Source organism: Physeter macrocephalus, chromosome 18 (assembly GCF_002837175.3).
Source record: "Physeter macrocephalus isolate SW-GA chromosome 18, ASM283717v5, whole genome shotgun sequence".
In the NCBI taxonomy this organism is placed as follows: Eukaryota; Metazoa; Chordata; class Mammalia; order Artiodactyla; family Physeteridae; genus Physeter; species Physeter macrocephalus.
The window spans coordinates 27,966,780-27,983,462 of NC_041231.1; the positions used below are offsets into that span (position 1 = coordinate 27,966,780).

A 16,683-nucleotide genomic window follows, 5' to 3' on the forward strand; every position below is an offset into this window, starting at 1 on the left:
GTGGCCTCTCCCGTTGCGGAGCACAGGCTCCAGACGTGCAGGCTCAGCGGCCGTGGCTCACGGGCCCAGCCGCTCCGCAGCATGTGGGATCCTCCCGGACCGGGGCACGAACCCGCGTCCCCTGCATCGGCAGGCGGACTCCCAACCACTGTGCCACCAGGGAAGCCCTTTCCATCTTTTTGTAGCTCTTTTTCACTTTCTTTCAATGAAATTTTATAGCTTCCATTATACGGGTCTCACATTTCTTTTGCTAAATTTATTCCTGTTGGTGTTTTTTCTTTATGGTGCTACTTAAATGGAGTTCTTAATTTCCTTTTTAAATTTTCATTGCTAGTGTATAGAAATGGGATTGAATTTTATGTTGATTTTGTATCCTGTAACTATGTTGAAATCATTTATTCGTTCTAATAGTTTTTCAGTGAATTCCTTAGGATTTTCTTTATATATGATTGTCATGTCATTTGCAAAAAGGTAGTTTTTTTCTTTTCCAATCTGAATGCTTTTTATTTCTTTTTCTTATCTAACTGCCCTGGCCAGGTTCTCCAGTACAATGTTGAATAGAAGGGATGAGGGTAGACATCCTTGTCATTTTCCTGATTTTAGGGGAAAAGCATTCAGTCTTTCACCATTAAGTATGATGTTAGCTGTGGGTTTTCAATGGATGACCTTTATTGAGTTGATGAATTTCCCTTCTATTTCTAATTTGAGTGATTGGTTTTGTTTTGTTTATTTTTTGCTGCGCTGGGTCTTCGTTGCTGTGTGTGGGCTTTCTCTAGTTGTGGCGAGCAGGGGCTACTCTTTGTTGCGGTGCGCGGGCTTCTCATTGCAGTGGCTTCTCTTGTTACAGAGCACAGGCTCTAGGCGCATGGGCTTCAGTAGTTGTGGCACACAGGCTCAGTAGTTGTGGCTCGCGGGCTCTAGAGCGCTGGCTCAGTAGTTGTGGCGCACGGGCCGAGTTGCTCCCCAGCATGTGGGATCTTACCAGACCCGGGCTTGAACCTGTGTCCCAGCATAGGCAGGTGGATTCTTAACCACTGCACCACCAGGGAAGCCCTGTTGTTTTGCGTTGGATTTTGTGAAATGCTTTTTCTGCATCTGTTGAATCATGTGATTTTTTTTCCCTTTATTTTACTGATATGGTGTATTACATTTTTGGATGTTAAAACAAATTTGCATTCCTGGGATAAATGCAACCTGGTCATGGTATAACATCTTTTTATATGTCATGGGATTTGGTTTGTTAGGGTTTTTTTCGTTTTGTTTTTTTTTTAAATTTATTTTTTACTTATTTATTTTTGGCTGCGTTGGGTTTCGTTGTTGCGCGGGTTTTCTCTAGTTGCGGCGAGTGGGGGCTACTCCTTATTGCGGTGCTTCCTCTGTTGCGGAGCATGGGCTCTGGGTGCGTGGGCTTCAGTAGTTGTGTCACTTGGGCTCAGTAGTTGTGGAGCGCAGGCTCGGTAGTTGCCGTGCAGGGGCTTAGTCGCTCCGCGGCATGTGGGATCTTCCCAGACCAGGGCTCGAACCCATGTCCGCTGCACTGGCAGGCAGATTCTTAACCACTGTGCCACCAGGGAAGCCCTGGTTTGTTAGTATGTTTGTTGAGATTTTTCTTATAATTTATTAACGAGTAAGTATTTATTTTTATTTTTTAGCTTACAGAAGGTCTTTTGTTACTCAAGTCAGCGTGAGTTCATACTTCATTGTAGTTTTGATTTGCATTTCTCTTAATAATTAGTGATGTTGAGCATCTTTTCATGTGCCTGGTGGCCATCTGTATGTCTTCTTTGGAGAAATGTCTCTTTAGGTCTGCCCGTTTTTTGATAGGGTTGTTTTTTTGATATTGAGCTGTATGAGCTGTTTGTATATTTCAGAAGTTAAGCCCTTGTGGGTTGCATCATTTTGGATTTGGATACTTTTTTTTATTGTCTGATTGCTGTGGCTAGCATTTCCAACACTATGTTGAATAGAAGTGGCAAGAGTGGGCATCCTTGTCTTATTCCAGGTTTTAGCGGGAAGGCTTTCAGCTTTTTACTGTTGAGTATGATATACTCGGTGGTGGGTTTGTCATAAATAGCTTTTATTATGTTGACATGTGTTTCCTCTGTACCCACTTTGGTAAGATTTCTTATCTTGAATGGATGTTGAATTCTATCAAATGCTTTTTCTGCATCTGTCGAGATCATCGTGTGGTTTTTGTCTTGTCTTTTGTTGATGTGGTATATCACATTGATTGATTAGCATTATGTTGAAGCATCCTTGTGACCCTGGGATGAATCCAACTTGGTCGTGGTGTATGATCTTTTTTATGTGTTGTTGCATTCAGTTTGCTAATTTTTGTTGAGGATTTTTGCATTGCTGTTCATCAAAGATTTGGCCTGTAATGTTCTTTTTTTGGTAGTGTCTTTGTCTGATTTTGGTATCAGGATGATGGTGGCTTCATAGAATGTCTTTGGGACTGTTCCCTTCTCTTCAATCTTTTGGAAGAGTTTGAGAAGAATCGGTATAAGTTCTTCTTTGTATGTTTGGTAGAATTTGCCTGTGAAGCCATCCTAGTCCTGGACTTTTGTTTGCAGAGAGTCTTTTTGTTTTTGTTTTTTTTACAGATTCTACTTCACTCCTAGTGATCCATCTGGTCAAATTATGTTTCTTCTTTTTTTTTTTCTGTTTTTTTTTTCTCTGTTTCTTCTTGATTCCGTTTTGATGGGCTGTATGTTTCTAGAAACTTGGCTGTCAAATTCTCACCGAAGTGGCTAGAAATTCTAGGCTGTCAAATTTGTTGGCATATACAAATGCCAAATTCATATATGAATTTGTTCATAGTTTTGTTTGGTTTTTTTTTTTTGTGGTACGCGGGGCTCTCACTGTTGTGGCCTCTCCCATTGCGGAGCACAGGCTCTGGACGCACAGGCTCACGTGGCATGTGGGATCTTCCCGGACCGGGGCACGAACCCGTATCCCCTGCATCGGCAGGCGGACTCTCAACCACTGCGCCACCAGGGAAGCCCTGTTCATAGTATTACCTTACGGTTTTTTGTATTTCTGTGGGATATGTTGTTATTTCTCCTTTATCATTTATTTTATTTGGGTCCTCTCTCTTTTCCTGGTGAGCCTGGCCCGAGGTTTGCCAATTTTGTTTACCCTTTCAAAGAACCAGCTCTTGTTTTACTGACTATAGAGAATTCTTGCATGTTTACTCATAAAGGTCTATAGTTTTCTGTTTTTTCTGCTTTTGTTATCAGGTAATACTTAACTTGTAGAATGGATTTAGGAAATGTTCACCCCTCATCTTTTTCTTTTTTTTTTTTTTTTTTGGAAGAATTTGTGAAAGATTAGTGATAATTCTTTAGATGTCTGGTAAATTTCACCAACCATTTGGCTCTGGACTTCTCTTTGTGGGAAGTTTTAAAATTGTCTTTATGTGTTATATCTATGCAGATTTTCTTTTTCTTCTTGAGTCAGCTTTCAGTTTGTGTCTTTTTCAGAATTTGTGCATTTCAGACAGGTTATCTAATTTGTGGGCGTACAGTTACTCATAGTATTCCCCTGTATTCTTGTTTGTTGCTGTAAGGTTGGTAGTATTGTCCTTTCTTTGATTCCAGATTTCAGTATTTGAGTCTTCTCTCCTTTCTCTCCTCTTTTCCCTACCCTAACTACATATTATTCAATTTTGTTGATATTTTCAAAGAAGAGGAGCAGAGAGTTCCTCAAAGAAGAGGAATAGAAGAGAGTCACAAACAAAAGTCCTTACGTATTTACCTATGTAGTTCCTTTAATGGTGTTTTTTCTTTGTTTATGTGGAGTTACTGACGCATCTTTTTGTTTCAGCCTGAAGGATTCCCTTTAGTATTTCTTGTAGGGCAGGTCTGATAGCAGTAAATTCTCTCCGGTTTTTTGTTTTTAAATCTGAGAATGTTGTAATTTCTCCTTCATTTTTGAAGGATCGTTTTGCTGGATATAGAATTTAGTTAACAGTCTCTGTTTCAGTACTTTGAACATGTCTTCCTGCTGCCTTCTCACCTCCATGGTTTCTGATGAGACATCAGCTGTTAATGTTATTGAAGATCCCTTGTATGTGAAGAGTTGCTGTGTTCTTGCTGCTTTCAAGATTCTTTGTCTTTGTCTATGCACAGTTTGACTGTGAAGCTTCTATATGTGTATCTTTGAATTTATTCCATTTGGTGTTCACTGAGCTTCTCGGATGTGTAGATGTAAATTTTTCATCCAACTTGGGAAGTTTGGGGCCATGATTTCTTCAGATAGACCTTCTGTTCCTTTTTCTTTCTCCTCCTTCTTGGACTCCTTTTATTTGTATGTTATTATGCTTGATGCTATCCCACAGGTCTCTGTGGCTCTGCTCACCTTCTTCATTCTTTTTTCTTTGTTTCTGAGACTGGATAACCTCAGTTGACCTGCCCCAATTTCCCTGACTCTTCTGCCAGCTCAGCTCAGCTGTTGAGCTCCTTTAGTGAATTTTTTATTTCAGTTACTGTACTTTTAAACTCCAAATGTATTTTGGGTTCATTTTTACAATTTCTAGCTCTTTCTTGATATTCTTTATTTGGCGGGAAAGGATTTACATACTTCCCTCTAGACGTGGTTTCTTTTAGTTCTCTGTACATATTTATAAAGCCAATTTAAAGTCTTTTTTTAGTAGGTACAAGATCTGGACTTCCTCAAGGACAGTTTCTATTGACTGCTTTGCGTGGGTTTTTTTTCCTATTTGTTCTTTGTTGATAAATGAGGGTTTTAAATAGTGTAGCAACTCTGGAAATCAAATCTTCCCTGTGTCTTCCCCTGGGGTTTGTTGTTCTGTTTGTTACAGTTTACTTGTTTAGTGACTTTCCTGGGCAAATGTTGTAAAATCTGTTCTGTGCAGCCACTTTAGTCCCTCTGTGGTTGGCCTAGTGGTTAGCTAATGATTGGCCAGAGTCCTTAAATTACTTCAGGCCTCCTGTCCTTTGCCCAGCCAGCATCTCTGCTGTGTGTTAGGGGTGTGCCATCACTTCCTGTTTGCACTGATCCTCGATGAGGGTCACAGGGAAGAAATTTGGGCCCTCTGAGGTCTTTCCTGGGCATACACGTAGCGCTGCACATGCAGGTGGCCTTCTCCGTCCTCGGGAACATGTTGCCCTTTACAAAGCCCGCTGATGACATTTCATTCACCCAATTTCCTTTGCAGTTTCCTGGCCAGCCTGTCAGTGGTTCCAACTGATACTTCTGCCTCAGCACTGACTGCTGATTATTTTTACCACACGCCCCCGGGATAGGGCTTCCCTTGCTGAGCAAACTCTATCAGGTCAAATAAACGCAAGCCCTGAAAATGCAGCTTTTGTGGGCATGCCCAGCTCACCCTGCCCCCCCCTCATTGGTTGCTAGGCCTGCTGAGTCTTAATGCTACTGGAGAGCTGGAGAGAGAGGGATGGGACTTTGGGTAGGTTATAATGCCATAAAGCTCACTTTTCTTCCTGAGATTCAGGTGTTTTCTTGAATTAACACGTCATGGGTTGTTCTAGCCTTCAGCTAGTTTCTAAGATTCCAAAGAAGTTGACTGTGATCATTTTTTCCTTACATTTTCACTGCTTTAATAGGAGGTGCAGATTTTCAGAAGTCTTTATTCTGACGTTCTGGAAGTACTTCCTCCCCTACGCCCTTTGGAGTGGAGTTTGTGGGTGAGGCCCTTGCGTTCATGGTTGACTCTGTGAGTCTTGTGTGACAGTGGTAAAGCTGTGTATGTAGTCTTCTCATGGAAACTGCGGATTGCTTTGATAACTGAGTACCGTGACCATAGAGGGATCACCATTCATGCATCTGTAATTGGATACAGTCAGACAGCCACTGTGCAAGTCCCTGACAGCGTCTGGTGGCGCTGAGGGTGCACAGGGACCCTGAAAGGACTGCTCCCTGCTCGGGTCTGACTCAGTTTCTCCTTCGCGTGAACAGCAGCTGGTCCCTGTGTCCGGAAGTCTGAGTGACTTACAGTTGGCTCTTCTCACCCCAGATGACGTACCCAAGCCACAGATTATCACCCAGCCAGAGACGACCACAGCCGTGGTGGGCAAGGACGTCCGCTTCACTTGCTCGGCCGCCAGCAGCAGCAGTTCCCCGATGACGTTCGCCTGGAAGAAGGACAACGAGGTGCTGGCCAATGCCGACATGGAGAACTTCGCCCACGTCCGCGCTCAGGACGGGGAGGTGATGGAGTACACCACCATCCTGCACCTGCGCCGCGTCACCTTCGGGCACGAGGGCCGCTACCAGTGTGTCATCACCAACCACTTCGGCTCCACCTACTCGCACAAGGCTAGGCTCACTGTGAATGGTATGCAAGTGCCGTCTTTCCATTGGGGTGTAAGATTTCTGCAGAGCCACACTTGTAATTGTTCTGTCATCTGTGTGGAAATGATTGAGATGGGAGACACACCAGCTTCACAGGGACGTTATTGTATCGTACTGTTGTCTGGCTTGGGCCCAGAACAAGTGTTGTAGGTTGTAGGGTTATTCTCCGTGCATTCTTCGTTTTGGGTGATTTTTTTTTTTTTTAATTCAGTTATTATGTCAAGTGACAGTGTAGCCCCAAACCTTGTATTTTTTTTTTTCTATTTATTCTCCTCCTTAATCCAGGATGTGTGGTATCCAGATTCCAGGCATACCCTGATGCTGGGGAAGCTGATGCCCTTTGAGGAGATGGCACAGCCTTGCGGCCAGCCTGGGCGGGGCCAAGTCCAACAGTGGTAGGGCAGCCGGCCTGACAGCAGAATGGTTTGTGGGTGTTTGACAAGGATTTTTTTTACTCGGCAGCCAGCTTTAGAGCCTGTTGAGATGGCTCCTTCAGGGCTGTTTGTGGTAGTGAGTTTAGGGTAGAAGGAGAGAGAGATAAATAGCTTGAGCAGTTAACCCCTTGCCCCAGTAATCTAACAAGATTTTCTTGATTATTCCAGTTAAGTGCCAGAACTGCCCTGGTCTCCCAGCCCTTACAGTCCCCCCAAAGAAATCCCACACTTTTTTACCACACATTGACCGGTTGTCTTGTCTTATTCTGAAGGAGTCCTCACTGTTTCTCAAAAGCTCAGGGAACTGTTACGAGTCCCCACCAAAGCAATCTCGATGGGTACAGTAGTGACGCCCGACATTCGGCTGGGCGCTTAGCACTGTGTCAGGGAATGTTTGGGATGAATAAGCTGGTGGAATGCCTTCCGCTCGTGTGTGTACAGGAACGTGGCTCCAGTACCACTGCTCCTACATGGGTTCTCTTCAAGAGGGAAGAGCCGTCCCATTGCTTCCCCCAGGGTGAAGGCATGTCACCTTCTTTCCATCCTAGCATCTTGCAGGAGCAGATATTCTTGTTTCCTAGGCTCTCTCCGGGTGATTAAGGCAGGCAAGTATCAGGCCCTGGCATTTATGGGATATCCCTGTACAGGCTGATCACGACATGACGGACAGTAGGGAAATGTTTCAGGAAAGCCTTACATTTGAGAGGGTGAGAGCCAGCCTCAGGCGTGTGACGAGAGACCGATGGAACTGTGCTCCCCCACCCCCACCCCACTCCCCGGTCGGAGAAGCTGGACGGCCCTTGGAAACCTCAGCTCCTGATTTACAGGGGGCAGTAGTGGTTCTGGGCAGATGCTGGCATGAAGGCTGGTGAACTCACTCCAAGTGGTGGGGAAGGTCAGTTTGACAGAAGGTAGTCCTGGCCTTTGCATTCCAGCTTTCTAAAAACTCGACCCTGTGTGCTTCTGTTTTGCAGTGTTGCCATCCTTCACCAAAATGCCCCACGACATTGCCATCCGGACTGGCACCATGGCCCGCCTTGAATGTGCTGCCACTGGCCACCCTAACCCCCAGATTGCCTGGCAGAAGGACGGAGGCACAGATTTCCCCGCTGCTCGTGAGCGACGCATGCATGTCATGCCAGACGACGATGTGTTTTTCATCACTGATGTGAAGATAGATGACATGGGGGTTTATAGCTGTACCGCCCAGAACTCGGCCGGCTCCATTTCAGCGAACGCCACCCTGACTGTCCTAGGTTCGACTATACATACAGTGAGAGAAGAGAGTGTGTCTGTGTGTGTGTGAGAGAGCGAGCGTGTGTGTGTGTGCGTGTGCGCATCTGTGAATGTATGAGAGAGAGATTTTCTTACTTATCCTAGGTACCTAGAGGCAAGGTTCTCTCAAACTGTTCTGTGAAGCCTAGAGTGGGTGAGTGTGGTAGGCCGTTTCTTTGTTTAAAATTTTAGGCTTCTAAGATTTTCTTAAACAAGTGGTTCCATCTCTTTAAAAAAAAAATAAGATAGCCAGTGAATTAGGAGAGTCTTTACAGGGCTTCGGTGTAAGACACTCTACCTATAGAACTGCCCTCTAATAGGGCAGGATGGATTTGGTCTGGGTCAAGGATAAACTTGGGCCTGTCACAGGGCAGTCTGGGAACCATAGGGGCTTTTCATCCCCAGAAGAGTAATGATTTTGTCATTCTGGTAGAAAACCTTCTGAAAAGCTTGCCACTCTGTTAAAAGACCTTGGATGGCATTTCACTGATGTCTTGGATTTTCCTTGGTCCAGGAGACAAGGCAGAGGTGGTATAGCAGCCGAGGCCCACAGAATAACCGTAAGACCTCCACTGACTTCTTGCAGAAACCCCGTCCTTGGCGGTGCCCTTGGAGGACCGCGTGGCATCCGTGGGAGAAACGGTGGCTCTCCAGTGCAAAGCGACTGGAAGCCCTCCACCCCGCATCACCTGGCTCAAGGGGGACCGGCCCCTGATCCTCACCGAACGGCACCACTTCACCCCCGGCAACCAGCTGCTGGTCGTTCAGAACGTGGTGGCGGAAGACGCGGGCCGCTACACCTGCGAGATGTCCAACGCCCTGGGCACCGAGCGTGCGCACAGCCAGCTGAGCGTCCTGCCCACTCCGGGCTGCAGGAAGGACGGCACCACTGTGGGCATCTTCACCATCGCCGTGGTGTGCAGTATCGTGCTGACGTCCTTGGTCTGGGTGTGCATCATCTATCAGACCAGGAAGAAGAGTGAGGAGTACAGCGTCACTAACACAGGTTAGCTGCCGCGGCGGCGGCGGCGACTCACAGGGAAGGGGAGAAGCGGGGACGTTGGGGGAGGAGGCCAGGGCCAGAGGCTTCTTTGAGAATCTCAGTATATTCAGAACTCCTCTAGAACCTTTGGGACAGCTGAGGCTTTGCTCTCGATGACAGCATTCTATCTATCATCTTTCAGGCATCGCACATTATAATGGGAATACTGTCAAATACACTGTGAACCCTGCAGTTTTCTGAGGCACCCTTGGCACCTGCTTTGCTGCCACGTGGTAGACTGTTGCTGCAGTGACCTCACAGGTCCCTTCTTCTCTTAGTTCTGTCTCCTTTCCCATCGCTGTGCTTTGTCTTTTGCGGACTCGGACACCTCTCACACCTGGATGTAAAGTCAGGCTGAGCAGGTCCTGGGAGGGCTTCTCCCGGGCACAGACTCCACAGGGTGTCCCTGCACAGCCTTGACAGCAGCTGCTGGGGTCTCCTGTGTCTGCCTGCCTTTGTTGTCACCTCAAAGGATCGGGACCCCTGGTGTTTGACCGTCCTGTCTCCTTGCAGATGAAACCATCGTGCCACCAGATGTTCCGAGCTACCTCTCTTCTCAGGGGACCCTTTCTGACCGACAGGAAACCATGGTCAGGACGGAGGGTGGCCACCAGGCCAATGGGCACATCGAGAGCAACGGTAAGGCCTCAGCCCTCGGTGCAGCTGTGACCCCCGGGGCAGCTGCCAGCTATCACGTCAAGCATATGTGGGGACCCGGCAGGCTGGATGACTCGAGCCTTCTCTTGGGTTTTTTTGGACTTGACCTGTGCAAGGTTTTAAAATCCCCGTCCCCCAGGAAGTCACGGTATTGGGATAGGGTGGGAGAGGGTGGGACTCCTAGTCCAGATAGGGTAGGACTGCCGGAAATAAGAGCAGCAAAGGACGTGCCAGGTACTGAAACCGAGGCACTCGTTGCGCAGGGGAAGCGCCCCAGGCCTGTTGTTCCAGTGTCTCAAAGTGCCCACGAGAGCAGGGGAGGCTGAGCAGCTCTTGTTAGGGGCAAGTTTATCCTTGCCAAGAACTGCTCACCATCATGGCTCTGAATGCTGAAAGGCCTGCCTGCTGGGAAGGCAGTATTCGAAAAGGTTCCTTGCTGGACTTCTTGGTTAGCCCAATAACCCAGCACGGGAAAGAACGCTTTGAAAAATGTCCCTGTTCCGGTAGCCTTGCCCGTTCTCACGGCTTCCTGGGAAGTGCTGACTAAGCCCGGAGTCTCTAACCGTGTGGGAGTCTGTTGCAGGTGTCTGTCCGAGCGACACGGGCCTCTTTCCAGAGGTGGAAGCTCACGGCATTACGTGCAGGCAGCCCAAGCTCTGCATCGGGCACACGAAGGAGCGGTGGGAAGCGGTGGAGAAGGCCGATGGCACGCCTGGCCCACAGAAGAGGATAGGTATGAGATGCTTTGGTCAGGAAAAGTATTTTGCTCTTGAAATCAAAATTTGGGTTGACCTACTCATTAAGTGAAAGTGGGGGGAGAGACATAATTGATGTCAGACTGTCTTAGAATTTGGCATTCAGTATATAAACAGGAAGCTCTGGCCTGGCTCTTTTTAAATTCCAGAATAGTGTGGTAAGCCTGAGCATGAGTTTTCTAGATTTATAAGTGACTGAAAGGAAGGGTTAAGGCCCAAACCAGAGTACCTTTTCACCAGGGCCGCTGTGAGGCTAAATTTCTAACGGTTCAGAAGACTCCTGACACTATATGGTGCGCGCTCACACAAATGGGATTTTTTTTGTTCCCGGAGATCGGAGTGTATGACTTCATGCTCTGATTAAGAAATTAAGCTGAAACATTTCAACGTGGAGGGCTCTGTTCTTCATTAATGGCTCGGTGTTTGCCCAAGTCCTTTTTCTGTGAACAGACTTGGCGGTGGGGGGGGGGGGGGGGCGTTGCTGAAAGCAGGGCTCGGGCCTTACGGCCGCAGAGCTAAGCACGTGGGACGGAGCCTTGCGTGGCGACGGGTCTCATCCGTGTCCGGCTCTGTCCGCAGAGCACGGCGGCCCGGCCGTGTGCGGCGACTGCAGCACCGACGCGCATAGTCCCTCCGAGGAGCAGCCCTTCTGTCCTCAGCCTGTGCCCAGAGACAGTGCACAGCCAGGAACCCGGAGCGGCCTGGAGCCCAGCCCGAGTGACCGCCCACGCTCTCCACAGCGGCAGAGCAGCGGGGCTGCTGACGGGTCCCGCAGCCACTGCAAGGGGTCCCTCTACCCGAGTAACCACGACAGAATGCTGGCAGCCTTGAAGAAGCCAGCGGCGCCTCTAGATGGGAAAGGTAACGTGGCACTGTCTTCCGAGGCAGCAGCAGGGGGCGGGGGGCACGGGCTCGGCCGGGCCGGAGGAGGTGCTGACGTGGCCTCCTCCTCCTCCTCCTTCTAGGGGCCTCCTCTTGGACGATAGCGCGGTTGTGTGAGCTGGACCCCTCAGACCTGCAGCCTTCGTGTGCGTTCACTCCGGGCAAGCCTGAGCTCACAGAAGCTGCCTCGGGCTTTCCTGACGGGCCCAGCGAAGGCCAGCACTTGCTTCTTTCCAACGGACACCTCCCCCAGGCCTGTGACTTCGGTTCTGAGGCCACACCCGTCACGGGACAGCCGCCCGGGAGACGGAGCGCGCCGCTGCTGTTTGCACCCAAAAGCTAGGCTTTGTCTACCTCGGCTCTTGTGGCGTCGATGTCTACAGGAAGGAGAGGTGGGTGAGGGAGCCTGGCGGCTTCAAGCATCACTGATTTGTACATAGTTTTCTCCTCCGTGTGCAGCGTCAGCAGTTTGAAGGACTTGCAGCTGAAGCACAGAAATGCAAGAGGCTATTGTGTACAAAAGGCAGAAAAGTATTTGATACCCTTGTACATAAGAGTTTGCAGAGATGGCATATATATTATATATATCTATCTTTTACAGAGGCTATTTTAATCTTTAGTGCATGGTTAACAAACAGAAAAAAAAATTGTACAATTTTGACAATACTATTTTTCATACCAGGTTGCTGGTTTAATTTTGGAGGGGGGCGGATAGTTCTGGTGCCTTAATGCATGGATGGAGCTCCTAGGAACTACAAAGCACATTTGTTCACAGGAGTTTTTGGTGGGTGGAGGGAAGGGAAGGTCCCTTGGCTCGGTATTGCACTTGGGAGGGCCGACCCCCTGGCGTGCTTTACCGTCAGAGAGAGACTCTGTTGGCATTGGAAGTAACTTCATGTCAGTATTGCTCGTGTGTCGATGGCCTCACAGCGACCTCCCCGTAGAGCCCAGAGGGGCAGATAGATGTCATGTTCCTTTGCAGTGATGGACTTCTCGTAGGTTTAAGCTCCTTCTCTAACAAACAAGTGGAATGGAGGTTGGTTGTTAATCCACCACAAGCAATTGGTTCGAACCACAGATGGCATATATATTATATATATCTATCTTTTACAGAGGCTATTTTAATCTTTAGTGCATGGTTAACAAACAGAAAAAAAAATTGTACAATTTTGACAATACTATTTTTCATACCAGGTTGCTGGTTTAATTTTGGAGGGGGGCGGATAGTTCTGGTGCCTTAATGCATGGATGGAGCTCCTAGGAACTACAAAGCACATTTGTTCACAGGAGTTTTTGGTGGGTGGAGGGAAGGGAAGGTCCCTTGGCTCGGTATTGCACTTGGGAGGGCCGACCCCCTGGCGTGCTTTACCGTCAGAGAGAGACTCTGTTGGCATTGGAAGTAACTTCATGTCAGTATTGCTCGTGTGTCGATGGCCTCACAGCGACCTCCCCGTAGAGCCCAGAGGGGCAGATAGATGTCATGTTCCTTTGCAGTGATGGACTTCTCGTAGGTTTAAGCTCCTTCTCTAACAAACAAGTGGAATGGAGGTTGGTTGTTAATCCACCACAAGCAATTGGTTCGAACAACCAAGCACTGCCTTTCTTCTTCCTTCTTTCTGTGATAAAGGCGAATGTGGTCTTGTCAGTATCCTTCGATGGTCATTTGAGGCTTTTAATAAGACAGATAGATAGAGGCCGCTGGTGTTGGTACCTGTGGATTTTTCAATAGCGATGTTTTAGTTCTGCCGATATAATTAATATTACATCGGCCTTGGGGGAGGAAAAACCAAGTCCCTCCTTTTCAGGGCTAGCGTGTCTCTACTGAGGGTGCGGAGCAGGCCTGTCCATCTCCTTCCCTCGCACAGATGGACCCAGGCTTGGACTCTAAGCGATTAGCCCTTGACCTGGGTTCTGGGTATATTTGCACTTTTTTGAGACCTGTTGCTAACCATCCGGTGAGTGCCAATGTGTATTTCAGGAAAAATTACATTGAAACAAGGTCCTTAAAAATCTCAGAAAGCAAAGTTCCTTTGGCCAAAAAGCTGAAGGGAGGTACTGACAGAATGGTTACTTACCTATGTTAAATTTCACTGTCAGATGTCATCACTGTTCCAAAAGGTAAGCACATTTAGAATTTTGTTCTCAACACTTAACTGATTCTCACTTCCACAAAATATGTGAATTTGCTGCTTCTGAGAGGCAATGTGAAAGAGGAAGTATTACTTACTTTTATGTACAAAGTTATTTATTTATAGAAATTTTGGTACAATGTACATTGAAAAGCAACATGTAAAATATTGAAGTGTCTAACAAATGGCATTGAAGTGTCTTTAATAAAGGTTCATTTATAAAATGTTAAGTGTGTGGCGGGGTTATTTTTATACCTCCATTAACCAGCATTGCTGCATCCTGTTTAATTAATTCCAGAGATTGCCTTTGTAAGGGAGTCATCCTGCCTGAAGTACGTACCTTCCCCCCCTCCACCCCACCCCACCCCACCCCCGAAAAGGGAAAAAAATTTTTAGTCAAAGCAGAATGGTATATATACCCGTTGCTCCAGGGAAAACATGACACCACTAGATTCCTGAGATTGCTTTCTGAATTTTTCTAACACCTGGAGCTTATTAGTCGAGCTCCAAAATGGTGACCTTCCCACTTCATCTCTTTGATTTCTAGTGTGGCAACAAACCTTAGCGATGAGGGATGATGAACCCACCCCGTTTCCAAAGCCGGCCCCGGCCCTTGCTTTGGGTCTGAAGTGGAGAGGAGCCCGGTCAGTGACGGCCCTCCTGCCGCGAAGCCCGCTGGGCCCACCTAGTCATTGGGCTGCGACTGGTTTCTCTCTCACACACCACATGGGCCGCTGGACACCTCTCTGGAAAAGAATACAGTTGTTTTTATAGGTGAAATGTGAGGGTAATTAAGACCAGCAGCCCGGTTACCCAGCAAGGATGCTGGCTCCGCGCCTGTATGTAGTTCGTTCTTTTTACACCAGGCTGTGAGCCGAGGCAGTCGGAGTTAACCCAGGGGAGAAAAGCCACCCACACCCCCAACTTTCTTCGCGAGTCTCCTTCCTTTACTTACTCTAGCCATTCTTTTAAAATCATAACCATCTCTGCCTTTGGCCGATTCCACTGTCAGGTGGCAGGCAATGAAAGATCAGACACAGATCAAACGAAGGCTCTGAAAGGGCCTGGACTCAGCGTTGCCACACTTATTTATTAAGGGGTTCTGAGAAAATTGTTCAAAGTACCGCTGTGGACATCATTTTCTCTCTGAACTCTGGGAACCAGGCCGATGACGTCATCCCGGCCGGCCTGCAGCACGGAAGATGCGTTCTCCATGTCGTAATCTGAGCAGAACTGGACTTGAGCGCCGCGTTTTGTTGTTCAGATGGCCAAACAGCTGCTCACCGGAGGGGAAACAGTTCTCACAGCAGGACCCTTTCTTGAAAGCAGGGGCCGTCTGTGATTCATGGACTCTCTCTGCCAAGTTCCAATAGAAAGCTGCGAGTCTGGTCATAAGCACCAAGAAAGATGAAACCTCCCAGACTGATGGCTGCCATTCGGGGGAAGACACCTGCAAATAATCTGCTCAGCCTCTATTTTCTCTGCCCACATTCACTAGCACCAGGGGGGGGGGGGGGGGGGGGGGGGGGGGGGGGGGGGGGGGGGGGAAGGGAGGAGGAAAGATCTTTAATTTTCTGTGTGTGAGAAAGGTTAAATTGCAACACCCACAGCTTGCTCCACTCAACACACCGCGCTCATTAAACCCCACACAGCACTTAAAATGTGTCTGTTTTTCCTTTCAGAATGGCACTAAATTACATTCCCGAGTAGACTTGTTGAAGCTGGAGCCCAGCTGCTCGTTGGCTAAGGCGGCTGAATACAAGCCGCTTACTTGTGAGCACCACAGTTAAGTCCAGCAATTAGTCAAGACACGGTAACTCTGTCCCCACGACAGTTCTGCTAAGACTGTCACACCATTTTTGGTTTCCAGAGATGATGAAATTGACTTTTTTTTATAGAGAAGTCCAAGGGCTGAATCCCAGGGACGGCTGGAGGGCACCAACCCCCCACCGTCTGCCTGGAAGCCTGAGGTGGGCCCTGGGGGTTGGGGAAGATTTCCGACGACCCTGCTGCTCCTCCCAGTGACTCACACCGTCCCATCCGGTCCTTAGAGACCCACAGAGGTGATGAATCTCCATGGATTCCCTGTTTCCCCTCTAAGAAAGACGAGTGGGTTCCAGCTGGGAGGGGAGCAGCACCTCATTACAGGTTCCGTCCCCAAGCACTAGAGAGAGCCAGTCACCATCAGAGTTGCAACTTTGGAAGAAGCAAAGAAATGCAAAGTAAAACAACAGTGTTACTGGGGATGTAAAGTGCGGAGTCATCCTTTAAAACCCTCCCAGAGCGATGCACAGGTATTTGTTCAAAGATGGTCATTGTGGTGATGCTGATAAGAGAAAAACTGCAAAGAATCTGCTCCCTGGTTACAGAGACGCTGCTACAGCTGTGCCGCTAATAAGGCCGTCCATAGGGACCAACACGGAACGTATACAAAATAGGCTCTGAAAGAAGTCAAGTCCCAAAGCTGTATGTATAATGTGACTGCATGTTGGACAAACATGGCCGAGATGCATCCTCAACTTTCTCTGGGGAGCAAGGGGTATAGGAGACTTTCCTTGCCTGTGTTTCTGTAACAGTTGAACCTTTTTTACCAAGAGCATTACTTGTGTAAGCAGAGAACAAAATTACAAAATCACAAAATCAGAACTAGTGGATTGACCACTAAAAAGACTTAGGGTCGGATCCAGGGACAACGTGGAGGTTATGCCAGCAGTAGCCTGTGTAGCCTTGAAAGTCTGGGGAACCTCCATGCTCAGCTAAAGGGAGGCTTGCCAAGAAAGGGACAGGAAGGAAACCCCCGTGGCCTAGTTCACAGCCGCCTGGCTGCCTCCGTTCTGTGTGACGGCCGGGAGAGGCCAGCCTGACCGCCTGGTGTGTAGCCCTCAGCACTTCAGAGGAAAACGGACCCGAGAGTGGTTCTGGGGGCCCACAGTTTAGTTAGCTAACTGAGGATTTAAATCGCCACGTAAAATACTACACGAAATGAGAACCTCTTTTTCTTGTCTACGTGAAAATTCTATAGAAGACCAAAATACACTTGGAAGGAAAAAAGTTGTTCAGCCCAGCATCATGCAAATTGTTTTTCCATGAAGTGGCCCCTAAGTTACTGCTTTGAGGCCACTGTGTCCTTCTGGCCCGGAAAAGAGATTCATCTCCCTGCCCCCATCCTACAA

The 16,683-nt window shown here is 47.9% G+C and overlaps 2 protein-coding genes across 4 annotated transcripts in view; one reads left to right on the forward strand and one right to left on the reverse strand.

Moving 5' to 3' along the window:
- The window catches only part of LRIG1 (leucine rich repeats and immunoglobulin like domains 1), a 120,103-nt gene extending 107,652 nt beyond the window's left edge, over window positions 1-12,451 (forward strand). For all 3 annotated transcript variants that reach the window (XM_028479768.2, XM_024123956.3, XM_028479769.2), the window contains 7 exons: window positions 5,999-6,319; window positions 7,745-8,026; window positions 8,632-9,051; window positions 9,601-9,726; window positions 10,328-10,477; window positions 11,079-11,360; window positions 11,465-12,451. In XM_028479768.2, coding sequence (XP_028335569.1) covers window positions 5,999-6,319; window positions 7,745-8,026; window positions 8,632-9,051; window positions 9,601-9,726; window positions 10,328-10,477; window positions 11,079-11,360; window positions 11,465-11,724 — 1,841 coding nt within the window. In that variant the 3' untranslated portion in view covers window positions 11,725-12,451. The remainder of the gene's footprint in view (window positions 1-5,998; window positions 6,320-7,744; window positions 8,027-8,631; window positions 9,052-9,600; window positions 9,727-10,327; window positions 10,478-11,078; window positions 11,361-11,464) is intronic.
- Window positions 12,452-13,937: 1,486 nt separating this feature from the next.
- SLC25A26 (solute carrier family 25 member 26) overlaps window positions 13,938-16,683 on the reverse strand; it is a 168,387-nt gene continuing 165,641 nt past the window's right edge. Inside the window, exon 10 of the mRNA XM_007104147.4 lies at window positions 13,938-14,971. Coding sequence (XP_007104209.1) covers window positions 14,854-14,971 — 118 coding nt within the window. The 3' untranslated portion in view covers window positions 13,938-14,853. The remainder of the gene's footprint in view (window positions 14,972-16,683) is intronic.